Source organism: Palaemon carinicauda, chromosome 19 (assembly GCF_036898095.1).
Source record: "Palaemon carinicauda isolate YSFRI2023 chromosome 19, ASM3689809v2, whole genome shotgun sequence".
NCBI classification, from domain to species: Eukaryota; Metazoa; Arthropoda; class Malacostraca; order Decapoda; family Palaemonidae; genus Palaemon; species Palaemon carinicauda.
This window is the reverse complement of record NC_090743.1, coordinates 73,317,853-73,332,852: the sequence shown is the minus strand read 5'-3', so window position 1 is coordinate 73,332,852 and position 15,000 is coordinate 73,317,853. Positions and strand designations below refer to the sequence as shown.

Below are 15,000 nucleotides of genomic sequence, written 5' to 3'. Positions count from 1 at the left end.
TATCCAATGAATTACAGATTAATTCAATGGAGACGACTGAGAGAGAGGACTTTACTGTTTCCGAAGGCACTTTGGTTCTAGTTCGTCTGCTGGTAAGGTTAAAGGCCCTTGGAGAAACTGTCTGAACTTCATTTGTATTATTCAGTCTGAATAGTGGAATTGGGGTTTTTCGTTTAACGATTATTACAAAATCCAAGAGGAGGATAATGAGTATAACAGTTGGAGATGGTGGAGAAGGATTAGACTGGATTGGTGATAGGAATTTAGCAGACCTCGAGTAAGCAGATGATGCTGTCCTTGTTAGCAGAACACCACAGGATTTGCAATGCTTGCTTACCAGAATGCATGAAATATCACACGCGGTTGGGCTCAAGATGAATATAAGAAAGTCAGAGATGATGAGAACGGAGTATGCAATGGAAGATGAAATATCACTGGAAGGAAAAATGATTAATGAGGTAGGATCATTTAAGTATTTAGGAACAATGATCTCCTATTCAGGGTCTTTAGAATTAGAGTTTAGTGAAAGCTTGAAAAAAAAGAAAACAAATTAGACAATGCCTAGGTTAAGTAAAATTTGGAAATCAAATCGCCTGAAATTACGTATAAAAATCAGACTATATATCGTTTAGTGACATCGGTTTTACTGTATGGACATGAGTCATGGTATGGCAATAAAACAATCGCCAATATATTTAGTAGATTTGAGAACAAAGCCCTCAGAAGGATATTGGGAGTTAAATGGTAGGACAGGATTAGAAATGAAACTATAAGAGAGATTGCTTGAGTGCCAGATTTGGATGAGATAGAGATGGTTTGGGCATGTTCTTCGCACTCCCCAAGAGAGAATAGTTTACCAAACGTTCAGCTGGGCTCCAGAAGGCACCAGAAGTGTTGGAAGACCTAGGCCTACGTGGCTGAGGACTTAGAAGCATGGAGTAGATGATGAATGGAAAAGTATTGAATTAAAAGCTCAAGATAGAGACGACTGGCGAAATCTAACCGAAGCCCTTTGCGTCAATAGGCGTAGGAGGAGATGATATCTATATATATATATATATATATATATATATATATATATATATATATATATATATATATATATATATATATATATATATGTGTGTGTGTGTGTGTGTATATAAATAATAAAGGTACAATCCCTACTATTAATAAATCATTGAAGGATCACTGGTGCTTTATGATGTTTGTAATAGCTCCTTATTTACCCTTTTGTATAATTTGGTAAAATTGGGTCACGCATATTGACATTTTTAAAGATCGTCACAGTGGTGTGGGACCTATAACCCTCTGGAATTTTTGTATGTGACAATAAGAGGAAGTCAAATTTTGATACTTGCTCATTAAGACTATCGAATTGTTAGCGTTTGCTGTACTTGAAGGAAATTAGAGATCCAACTGGATTCTTGTGTACTTGGATTCACTGTATACCACTTAGTTCAGCGAATGTGCCCCAAAGGTTCATAAAACTATACTAGGCTACCCATTTATTTGCAATTATGAAAACCCTATATCTGTTTTGTTCATAATCCCTAAAGCGCACAAGTTTTATACAGCTTGCTCCATTCACTGAAATATTGCCCTGTCCATCGTTGTGACAAGGAGTGTTCCACCATTGGCCGAGGGGTTCAGCAGTCACTCTGCAGATTAATTGAAGCAGCGTTTTATCCCGGACTATTACTTGCAAATCCATCCTGCTGTGCTTGGGGTCAAGAAAAAGAGGAAAGCTTGGGGGATGGGGGAGTTACAGCAGCCTTGCCCCCAAGAATACCAGAAGGGGAAAAATGTGTCGACATTTTATGTGTAAACATGAAGGTTTTTATCATTACAATATTATGGTCTCGACCCAACGATTGTAGAAAGGTGGCTTCACTTAGCCACCCAAACTGGTCAATGGCGAGAGACCGACGAACTTGAATCTGAACCCTAAGGAAATTTGATCCTTGCCTGAAGCTTGAATCAACGAAGTCATTTTGGAGGAATTGTCTGTTAACTAGCAGATGTGGCTAATAGCAATCGCGTCTGGCATTAAACTATACTTTGAAGAAGCTGTTATCACTGTGATGAAAGTAAGTAGTACAATTTGGCAGGACTCGAACTCCCGTCCAGTAGTTCGTCAGGTAGGGACAGTTAGCAGTACAATCAGGATATAGCTGCTCTAGGAACTATCTGTGGGCTTGTGGTTAAGAGATTTTTACCAAACAACAGAATAGTTCGTTCTTAGTTTGTCTGGCATTTTTGGCCTGATGGACCAGGCAAATCTATATTCCCCATGGTAAAAGTACCTGTATAGGGTTTTGGTATCCTTTGATAGAAAGAAGAAATGTCCCAGAATGGCAGACGAGCTTCCTCTTCTAAAGGTCAATAACGAATGACATAATTAGAAATAAACATTGTCATATTCTTTGTTATATCTATTGTTCACTTTTCCGTACTAAGCTGTTTTTCTTTGTTAGGACCTTTTTGTATTGTAGCATTTTTCCTTTCCAACTAAGGTTCCAGTTTTTGTTATTAACGATAATGAAAATTATAGGAAATTGTAAATCTAGCTCAATCAAAATTTAAAAATCTATAAAAAATAGTATGATTAGGGCGAAGGCCATTTTTTCTCAGGGAGATGCTGCAGTCATTATATAAAGTCAGACCAATTGATCTTACCCAAGAGTGACATTCCATATTTGCAGAATATACATATGTATAATTTATAAATGAAACTTTCCTGGATGTACTTATTCTATACTGAATACTTTATCATTATTTTTCCCTTTGGATTCAAATTAGATGAAGACAACTGAATGCCCTTCAAGAAAATGAAATTAGGTTATACAGCTACTTCTTTTCTTTTATATTTGTCTAGAGTAAATATCTCAACTTAAATATTTGTCTTAAAACACAATAATGTTATTATGAACATTGTTTATGTGGGATATTGTTATTTATAAGATACGTACAAAGGAAATGTCGCATTAAGATTAAATTATTTTGGCCTTTCTTTTGTATTACCAACAATTTTTGCTAACCAAAGTTGATGTTTTTGGATATATTGCACAATATATATATCTTTTAAGTAATCTCTCTCGCCTTATTAAATAATAAACAGACACCTCAAACGGGTTGGGCAAATATTATTATTATTATTATTATTATTATTATTATTATTATTATTATTATTATTATTATTATTATTATTAATGTATGCGACCCATAAAGAAGGACAGCTAAATATTTAGATAGATATCCACACATACACACAGATTTAATCCTTCCCAACACCTCCCCCTATACTAACTACTACACGGCAGTTGTGCTTTCTTATTGTACCTCACGGGGTACCCCCTCTCACCAGGGTATGATTACCTATCTATCGTACCCGGGGGATGGAGAAAGACTGAGCAGTTATACGTCTACCAATGCCGGTCAGAGTGACCGCAAAGATATACTGTGTGTGTATATATACATATTTATATATATACAGTATATATATATGTATATATATATATATATATATATATATATATATATATATATATATATATCTATACAGTATATATATACATACATATATATATATATATATGTATATATACATATACATTTTATATCTATCTATCTATCTATCTATCTATCTATATATATATATATATATATATATATATATATATATATATATATATATATATATAACCAGACACTTGCTCTTTATTATAAAGGGGAGATTATTATTATTTTTATTATCATTATTATTATTATTATTATTATTATTATTATTATTATTATTATTATTATTATTAGCCAAACTACAACCTTGGTTGGGAAAGCAGAATGCTTAAAGGCAGCGAATGTTTTTATGTTGAACAAGCTGATATAGTCTCTCTTCAAAGTTTATATATGAAAGATCTATATCAACGTTGTTATTATTCTTACAATATTTTATATTATTTTTCCATTACTTCTCTTATAGTTTATTTATTTCCTTTCCTCACTGCGCTATTTTCCCTGTTGGAGCCTTTGGGCATATAGCATCTTGCTTTTCCAACTAAGGTTGTAGTTTAGTAACTTATGATAATAATAATAATAATAATAATAATAATAATACTCCGTTCTCAACATCTGTGTCTTTCTTTTATTTATCTTGAGCCTAACTTCATGTGATATTTCATGCATTCTGGTAAACAAGCATTGCAAATCCTGCGGTGTTCTGCTAATAAGGACAACATTTCCTATCACTAATCCAGTCCAATCCTTCTCCACCATCTCCGACTGTTCTACGAATTACAAAATCGATGAGGACGGTAAACAACATAGGTGACAACAGATTCCCTTGGAGTACTCCGCTGTTCACAGGAAATTCATTTGATAGGACTCCATTAACATTTACTTTGCATATGCTATGCTCATGAACAGACTTAATAAAATTCACATATTTAAGAGGAATTCCATACTAACAAAGGACTCTCCACAAAATTGGCTGGTGGGCACTGTCAAAGGATTTTACATAGTCCACAAATGCCATCAAAAGTGGATTTTAATATTCTATATTCTAAGTTTTAGCTTAGCTAATAATAATAATAATAATAATAATAATAATAATAATAATAATAATAATAACAAAAACCTAAGCAGTAACACATTCTTAACTGTGCGATTAAGAGCATATGAATTCGAAGAAAGCAGGCATCATTGCAATGCAGTCGTGGAAAGCATGACAGGAAAACCTCTAATATAACCTCATTCATTAGGAAGCGTCGTTGGCATTTAACCGGATGGCGAACCACAACAACCACAGTCACGAATTCTACGAACTGTTAATTGTTATGAAGTTACAGGGTGTTTTTGTCTCTTAGTTCTACTGGATAACAATTTCAAGAATACATGCAGTAGGTACTTGATTCTGTAGCGTAAGCTCCAAGAATGAATTTTACCGTTATCCTCTTGACGTATTTGTCAGTTAATATCAAGGTCATGTCCTTTCTGAGTGGGAATACCTTAACATTGTGAAAGGGTTTGTGAATCCCCATGATCAGCAAAGCTCTACTTGCCAGGGCCATGTATACCATGTAGGTTTGCTGTGTGCGACCAGAGAAAATTCTCCCAACATTACCAGTCCGTACTGGCAAGGGCGGTGATCAAAACTGACCAAACCCCAGAAATGAATTGACATGTCTGAGGCCTTTGTCCTGTACTGGGATAAAAACAGCTGCGTTTGTTGTTGCTTATATATATATATATATATATATATATATATATATATATATATATATATATATATATATATATATATATATATATATATATATATATATATATATATATATATACACACACACTCATACACAAATCTTACGACTGCGGGATTTTGATTGATTCATAGATTTCCACAAGATATTACTACAATATGTCACATGCAAAACTTAGAATGTAGGTGATGTCTGATTTGGACCGGATTATTTATATCATACCTCAAAGTTATTTTCCGAAATTTTGTGCAAATCCTGAGAAGTAATACATTTGAAATCCTTGAAAAATAGTTATGGTAAATAGTATATTCGGCCTTTTCTCTGTGATCTTCAATGAGTAATGAAAATACTGGCCTTTATGAAACAAATTCGGATTGTCATAAACGTGTTATCTAACTTCTGGCATAAATCTGCGTCGGTTAAGCATTTTCGGAAAAGACACTTTAAATTAACAGGAAATGAAATTAGAAAGAGTCTGACGTAATATTTACTACCATGACATAGATATGCAACAGATACCATCGCACAAATTATGATATAGAATAAGAAACAACCCAAGAAGAATGGTGGTAAATCAAAACTTACTTTGTTGTTTCATAGTGATGGAAATCCATGTTGAACATCTCCAGGGACTGACCCCTGCCTCCCGTGACACCGGCCTCGCGATCCAGCTCTTGGGTGTATTCCTGCACGGAGAGAAGTACACTTATGACTGATACAGATAGCAAACTGCTCCTACAACTAGAACAAAGCACTACAGGGACTGTACATAAGGACAATGGAGCTAAGTGTTAAGTCCCCTCTAGGGTTACACGCCAGGGAAACCTTTCCTGGGGAATTTACAATTTTGCCTCCCAGTCTTCCATCGAGAGAGTATTCACTTTTGGGGAATTAGTGTCACTCCTTATCTTGAAACCCAAGGTTATGGAAATCATGTGGCTAGTTCGTTATCGCTAAGTGCCAATCGACAATATAACCATTTAAACACGTGTATTAACATGCTTGCAATAGATTTTTCATTGTACTTAATCTCAGCTGGAACAATACAAATGATGGCGGGCTTATATACTCTCAATTAAGGATATATTTGTAGTCAAGTAACAGTAATCCTCAATCTTACGTATTTCAGTGCTTATTTTGATAATTGGTAAATAATTCTTTAGACCACCGTGTTGGTTTACACCTTCGACCAGTAGGTCCCTTATCAATTCTTATCAATTCCCTTATACTCTGCTGGTGTCTGTAACCAAACTGTGATTCATAGACAAACTGAAGGATTAGTATGGCTCGAAAATTTTGCCACGAGTTCCTTTAGTCATGGAATTTCGTATTGATAGCTGACATGTCATTCATCATTAGAAACATTATACATTAAACATTGAAATATTAACCTTTTCAAACTGGCCATTGGTGTTGTTGCAAAACAATTTCTGTGTAAATTCTGAAAATGTGAATAGATGTCCACCTAAGTGTGTGTATATTGATGTGAATATATACTTAATGTACACAATGTTGTTATACTTATATAAAAAAGTAGAGAGATATATTATATAAATAAAAAAAGTGGAAGTATAACTTTATTACCACCAGTTTCTCATCTCATAAGAGAAAAAATTCTTTATATATATGTATATATATATATATATATATATATATATATATATATATATATATATATATATATATAGATGAAAATCAACGTAATATCGTGCTTATATAGATATACATTTCCACCTCATACTGGGATAGAACCCTAGTCACTTCAATTGAAAGGATGGCGGCCGTGATTAGTAGTGACATTGTCTTTCATTTGAAGGGCCTAGGATTCGATCCCAGTATGAGGTGGAAATTCATCTATCTATCTATCTATCTATCTATCTATCTATCTATCTATCTATCTATCTCTATATATATATATATATATATATATATATATATATATATATATATATATATATATATATATATATATATATGCATAAAAACGCTGGGAAACGTGATGCTCAGATGCAAAACAACCGCAGGGAAAATGAAAAAGAAACTATAGGAGTAAGTCCTGACTAGTTTTCGTGATAGTTCTTGGAGCATTAGTTTATATATAGCTATGCCCAAGAGCCTTTCATATCAACAATGGATGACAATTCTTATTTTGTTCATTCAGTTAAAATTTATGGTTTAGTATTATAGTTCAACGCATAATCTTTTTTTATAGTCGTTGCATGTCGGTGTTCTGGAATACGCATACTTTATATTCTCATTTTAATTGATATTTCGCATGAAATTTGTAACATTTACAAGCATGAATGGTATTAATCCTTCAAAGGATAGAATAAGTTCTACGTTTATTCACAGAAGTAAACACAGACAGACAAACTTGAAAGATGGCCGAATCTCCCTAGTTTTGTTCAAATATTTGACCATACACAGGACTTACTGTATCAGATCCTTGCTAATCTCCCGAGATAATCTTTTACTGATAAGGAACAAAGATGTTGTGAGGAAGAAGCGGTCCTCTATACCTGTCTGGGAAGCTTGTTCCTATGTGTCATGGAAACCAGCCCAGTTTTCTCCGTAGAAGCGTGAGAACGCCAAAGTTAGCTCATTTTGGTTTCATTTATATACGTCTCGATGGCCGACATTTTGTTTTGTATGATTATTTTATGCATTTGTGTATCTCGTGTCATTTTAAACCTAAGGAATCTCAACACTAAAATGAAAATTCTGAGGACAAGCGCAAGAATGATCTGTGAGGGCATTAATTGGTAGACTTCTCTCTCTCTCTCTCTCTCTCTCTCTCTCTCTCTCTCTCTCTCTCTCTCTCTCTCTCTCTATATATATATATATATATGTATATATTTATATATATATATATATATATATATATATATATATATATATATATATATACATATATATACATATATATATATATATATATATATATATATATATATATATATATATACATATATATATATATATATATATATATGTATATATTTATATATATATACATACATATATATATATATATATATATATATATATATATATATATATATATATATATATATACATATATATTTCTGAAATTAACTTATAACATTTATCTGTCTAAAGCCACCGCCACCTTCGGGCCCAATAGTTAGAAATAAAGATCATATACGCAGTATAAACTTTCATTGATCTCCCTATTGAATTAGGAGTACGCGTATATCGATAAAAAAAATGGATGTAGAGAACATCTTATCGTGGGACTGTCTTCAAAATGTAAAAATTTGAAAAATACATATTTTCGAAGACGGGGAAAAAAAAAATTCACCTTAATAGGGGCAGAGATATCTAAAAATAAGACGGAATTCCTTGTCCCCAAGATGATACATGATATCTTTAGCAGTAAAAATACTAATTACAGGAAATCGAAAGAATATTGGTCGGTAAACAATTGATTAAATAATCGTAGATTATCTTGAATCGCAACTAGCACCAGGCAGTATAAGATAAATTCTCGACAAATGAAAGCTTAGTGTAAAGTATATAATGCTTTGTTTTTCTATATATATATATATATATATATATATATATATATATATATATATATATATATATATATGCACACACAAACACACACACACACACACACACATATATATATATATATATATATATATATATATATATATATGTGTGTGTGTGTGTGCATATAGAAAAAAGCAGTAATATCACGTCATACGTTTTTTCATTTATGACAGTAACCTTACTCCAGAATGTCCGTATGCTGACTCTTACCGTAATGAAGGTAATTTTTACGAAAGCATGTGCACTTTATTTTTATGATGGGTAACAGATAGTAAGTATTTGCTGTAATCTAATACTCAAGAGAAAAGGTCTCTTCAAAACTTTGATGACTTGATAAGATAATATATGTGTTAGTACCACTAAGGTCGACAATGGACTCATTTTTTTTTTATCTTGAACAGCTGACCTGTTGGGCTTTCTATTTAAAATAAAAAATTCAACTCAAGGTATTTTGTTTCTGTTTAATTTCTTTTTTTTTTCCATATAAAATTTCTTTCGTTTCTCACGTTTTCTAGTCGTATATCCTTACTAAAATTCATTTATGACGCTATAATACATCACACATGTTGACAAGTTAATTTGAGTACGTTATGTAATTTATCTTCGATAAATTTCTGGAAACCGCTTAAGTAACTCTCTCTCTCTCTCTCTCTCTCTCTCTCTCTCTCTCTCTCTCTCTCTCTCTCTCTCTCTCTCTCTCTCTCTCTCTCGTATTGATCGAAACCTGAAGCCAAATTGTACAGAGTGTTATTTCTAGGCTCATTCGTGACTTAGATAATCGTATAAATTTCTTACCCGATCTAATCATTATTTATACGATTTTATCAGAGAGAGAGAGAGAGAGAGAGAGAGAGAGAGAGAGAGAGAGAGAGAGAGAGAGAGAGAGAGAGAGAGATTATTTGGCTGCTCATGTTTTGCAATATATGAATCTTTTAAAACATTTTTAAAATTTTTCTTTCTTTTTCCAAAACTTGGAGATTTTGTTTCAAACGTTGGCCTTGTATTCTGCTTTACAAGCCAATGCCCTTATTGAAACGTTCCACTCAAATGTTCCTAATTTTAACTATAAAATAACCGTTTGAATACCGAATTAGGCTTAATAACCATTAGATTTATAACCCAGCTAAGGATCATCAGAAAGGATAAAAGTTAGAAATTCCTAATAATTGACCTTTTAAAAGTTAAAGAATTTCGTTGTAAAGTTCAGCTTCCTCCACAGAAATGTCATCTCCTTTTCAACGTTATTTAAAGTTGTTCAAAGAGAAGATGCAAATAATGTTGTGTAGTTGTTGTCAATATATTTTTTAAAGAATTGTTTTTTTTTCTTACGGATACAAAATTAAGTGTTGAACGTTGTGAACGATTGCGAAATTAGATGTTCAATTTTGTGAAGGGATACGAAATTAAATATTGAATTGACCATCCAAAGTTGATAGAATAGAAGATGCAAATTATATTGTGTACTTGCCGTCAATAAGTTTTAATTTTGTGTAGGGATGCAGAATTTAACATTGAATCAACCCTTTCCCTAAGATGGTCAAAGAGAAGATGCAAATTGTATTGTATAGTTAAGGTCAATAAGATTTCTACATATTCTTTTTGTGTAGGGATAGGAAATTGAATGTTGAATTATTCCGTTTTCATAATGAGTGGGAAAGAACTTACTGTTATTTTTTTACATTGATGTGAAAATTAGACATTGAAGAGAAATTATATATATGCATTAGAAATATCTTACATAGAATTGAAATTTCTCAAACATTTTTCAACTATGCAAAATGTTGATGGCAAATCAAAGTCGAAACAAATGGTGTTGTCCCTCTCGGGATTATATTCGCCTTTTACATTCTTCCTGTCCTCCCTTTTTTGTCTCAAGTTTCAGGAGATCTTGATAAGAAAAATAAAGAAGGGGTACAGAAGAAAAAAAATAAAAAAAAAAGCAGAAAATATTTGGCAACCCTCTGGAAGTAGTCTGAAAAACTGAAGGTAAAACACTTAAATGTCAAAAAAAGTAATACGGATTTAGATAAAACTGGAAAAACAAGGTGATAGGTAGTGATCAAACAGATAAAGCTGTCATTAAAAGCAACCTAATTAAACATTTTATCTAAAGATTGCTAAATTATATTTAGATTTAATAGTAGACGTACTATTATATTCCCAAATTTGTCAAGACTTCGTTTTATTATTTAGAAGGTATAGGATTTTATTTCAATTTTTTTTATTCATTTTTTTTTTGTGGTGAAAAAAATCAGAAATATGATGTAATTGTCATGTTCCAATGACTAAATTTTCAAATCTGTTATTCTCAAGGGTACTTAGAATGCTGGTTATTTTTATAGCCGTTTTGAGTTCACTGATAAAGCTTGGATTCGTAAAATATTAAGTGTTTTTTTCTATTCACGACTTTTTTTTTTTTTTTTTCTTTTAAGTTCGAGTGTGATTATTCATGTACAGTCTTATTTTCACGATTTTTTCATGATGGGTATTTTTCTATGAGTATGGCGGTATTTATTCATATACAGGGTTACTTATTTGAGTGTTAATTAAGTAATTTTATGCATTTGATAAATGTTTTATCAAATATGAGTTTTAGAATGTATAGATAATTTTTCCAAGTGTGGAATGTTCGTTTTCCCTATTTATATTAAAGGTAGTTTAGGACCCCTTATATCAGTATTAACCTTCAGCTTTTGTCTTTTTTTGATATTCATTAAAGTATAAATTCACAAATTTCATATTCAGACCAATTTAAAAAAAAAATGAAAAATAGATATTTTAGTCTTCGTTCACTTTTCTCTTAATGAGATAATGATAACATAATATTATGGTAAATTTTCGGTATAACAATTAATAATGATAGATTAGGATTAATCTACCTTATTTTCATTCAATTCAACATTAACTAGAAAAAAAAAAAAAATCACAAAACGGGTACACTTCCAGCCTAAAAAACACATCTTGTCATATTGTATTGCATCGTATTTAGTCAATGGTGTTCTTCCATCGAAATCCCTACACAATGCAAAAAAGCCAAACTGTTTGATCATTGTGGATCACAAGTTTGAAATACCACACGCCAAGCTGGTTGGCCAAGTAACTCGATGAAGTACTTTATCATGAATAAAGTCATTCAGGTTTAATAATTTACTATCCGCCAGGAATAACTTGACATACGTTTCATTATTGTTTATCATCTCAGTTATATAAATTTAGTAAACAGGTAACATGTTTAAGCTTGCTGAATAAATCAGTGTGAAACGGTTGTGTAAATTTGAAGATATTATTATTATCATTGTTATCATTGTTGTTGTTGTTGTTGTAATTTTAACCATCAAAGCGGATTTGGAGTGATTTTTGTGAAGATTTTATTCTAAGTCAGCAAGTATGAAGAAATGATATTTTTATAGTTAATGGAAACTACAAAACAGCCGCAACTATGAATTGAAATATATATTATGTACAATAGATTATAAGTAAACTATGATCATTGCGTGAATTGTATGATGCTCTTATATTAGTTAATCAGTTCGAGGCAAAATGTAGTTTATCAAAATGAGGGACTAAGTGAAAATGCCCTTTCTAGAGAGCCCTATTGTTGAATGTTAGCTTTCCGTGTAGCATATTTTTTCCTGGCATAAAATGTAGTTATTTTCTCGGTAATAAGGAAACATTTTCACATGCTTTTCAGTGTTACCTTTTTTAAGAACTGCACTTTCGTAACGGAAAATCAATGATTTTTTTTTCTTTTTTTTATGAATCGACAACAATTACGTCTTTCATTTTTTAAATATACAATGCTTCCAAAACCATGTGCTATTGCAAATGAGACTTCAGACTTTCACTGTTTTTGGAATACATTTGGTTTGACAGTTAACAGAGAAGATGATTAATCGGCAATATAAACTGTAAGGATGAAGCGAATCCTAATTTGAGAAACGAGGAATAAGATATGCACGAAGCGACTTTCGGAAAATGAAGACTGCTGTCAAACTAGTAATTGGTTCCTTAATTGCTCTAGTTCCTTCGTATTCTTGCACAGGAATATCCATACTCTGCATCACTCAATTCTTCAAGTTTCACACTATTAGCTATAGTGTTTTGTCAGTGTCTGGTAGTGTTTTGGTTTATGTAGACAATGTTATGCCGGAAATTTTCCTTCTAAAAGGACGGATGCCTTCTCGTAGATAACTATTTTATCTAAAATATAGATACTGTACTAATATAAATTTTTGCCAGCAAAATTTTTAACTCATCAGCAAATAAGAAAAAATATATGCATGTCTTTGGTAAAAATGATTAGAATCTGCAAACAGGTTAACACAACGTCATACCCCATTACACTATTTACCTCAATGAAATACACTTACAGTACACTGTCACAAACTATTCATAAGCACTTTGTTGAAAATAGCCACCCCTTCCTTCACTATTTATATGCGATAAGCGGATCCGCTGTTCTAATCTTTAACTTACACTGAACAGTTGATACAGAGAGTGTCTTCCAGCCGCCAGAGGCTGGAAGCTTTTGCAAGTTTCTAGACTAAAGATGCGTTAGTGTCAGTCAGTCAATCACCAACATTGGAATGTCAAGATTATCAGCACAGAACTTGTATAGCATCCACCTGATAGTGATATTTGACACGACTCCCCGTCCTCTCAAATGTGGCACTTTGAAAAGCCTTCCTTCTATGAGATACTAATGGATAGTTCTTCTGTAGGAGTCGATTTCATACAGAACGTTGAGCACCGAGTGATTGAGGGTTTGGTGGAACGGAGATTTGGGACATACCTAATGTTATAGACAGCAAAGAGGGAGTCAAGGCTGGGTTGGGGAGTGGGGGGAGGGGGGAGAAGCTCAGTACATTTGCCCTTATCTGCTTTGATATGCGTCTTCTTCTACAGCGCCATTTTTTTTGGTATTAAAATGATCACTCAATCAAGTGGATGTATGAATGCGCACTTTCTAAATCGATTATCTATAATACTAAAGTTTAGGTAATAAGTCATAAGTTTGTTTTACTTTAGAAGTAGATACTTTGGATTTCAATTAGCCTAATAGAACAAGTAGGATTAAATTGAGAACTGGCAACTAATTAAGAGATACAGAAGAGTAATTTCACCACGTGTTCTGTTAAATCTTACTTGTATATTCAAAATAAATGCAATATTGTTTTGCTTTCATAGAAGCGATATATTGTGTGACTGCGATTTCAATATTCTAGTGACTATCAAAAGTCCTTACTGGGATACAAATATTGTTTTTCTTTTTTACTTTGTTGAGGGTTAGGTACATATGTATGTAAATGACCTCGTCTAGGTCTTAGGTCTTCCAGTGTTACATTTCCTATGATCTTGAGAATTACCTTTCATCATTATACTATAGTGGCTCGTAAAATGGATTATAACACAAGAGGTCATTATTCTTATGCTAGAAGGGAGTATTAAAGCTATCAAATCAGAAATGTTTCGTACATCCATAGATGAAGTTAAATAAAATATGAAAGGAATTGTGGATTTTGTTTTTTACAGAATTTCTTAATTGATTCTAACATAAGAGTTTTAAGTGTGGCTCCTACGAGCCATATTTATCCAACAACGATATCAACACCAACAAATAAACTCGTCTATGATTAATTTGTTTATCCCACATTTTCATATATCAAATTTGTGCATGGATTGCTTGCTCGTTTTCCCGTTTCAAATTATAAACTTTTATTATATTCTTGCGTTTTTCACATTAACCTCAGTAATGATAAGATAGTTCAATGTTATTTCTTCCTTACCATTTTCCAATGGAATTTGCACTGACTGTCCCTGGTGCCTCTGTACCAATATTCACCCGAATTGTAACTTGTAATGTGCAACTCTCCAGGTTATTTATGGCAGGGAATTACGACTTGATAATATTTTCATTAGTTTCAAACGTTATAAGTAAGTATGGTGGGGACATTATTATTCATATGAACTAACCATTTTCGCTACCATTTCGTATGTGTCACTTCATGTATGAGCATCTAAGATATATCTCAGTGAAAATATCCCGAATATAAGTTTGTTTTCAGATTGGGTATAGAAAGGTTATCACATACACACGCACACACACACACACACACATATATATATATATATATATATAATATATATACATTATATATATATA

At 32.3% G+C, this 15,000-nt stretch overlaps 1 protein-coding gene across 4 annotated transcripts in view; it reads right to left on the bottom strand.

Moving 5' to 3' along the window:
• The window catches only part of LOC137658672 (uncharacterized), an 89,649-nt gene that overhangs the window by 37,849 nt on the left and 36,800 nt on the right, over positions 1 to 15,000 (bottom strand). For all 4 annotated transcript variants that reach the window (XM_068393616.1, XM_068393620.1, XM_068393619.1 and 1 more), the window contains exon 3: positions 5,844 to 5,944. In XM_068393616.1, the coding sequence (XP_068249717.1) occupies positions 5,844 to 5,944 (101 nt within the window). The remainder of the gene's footprint in view (positions 1 to 5,843; positions 5,945 to 15,000) is intronic.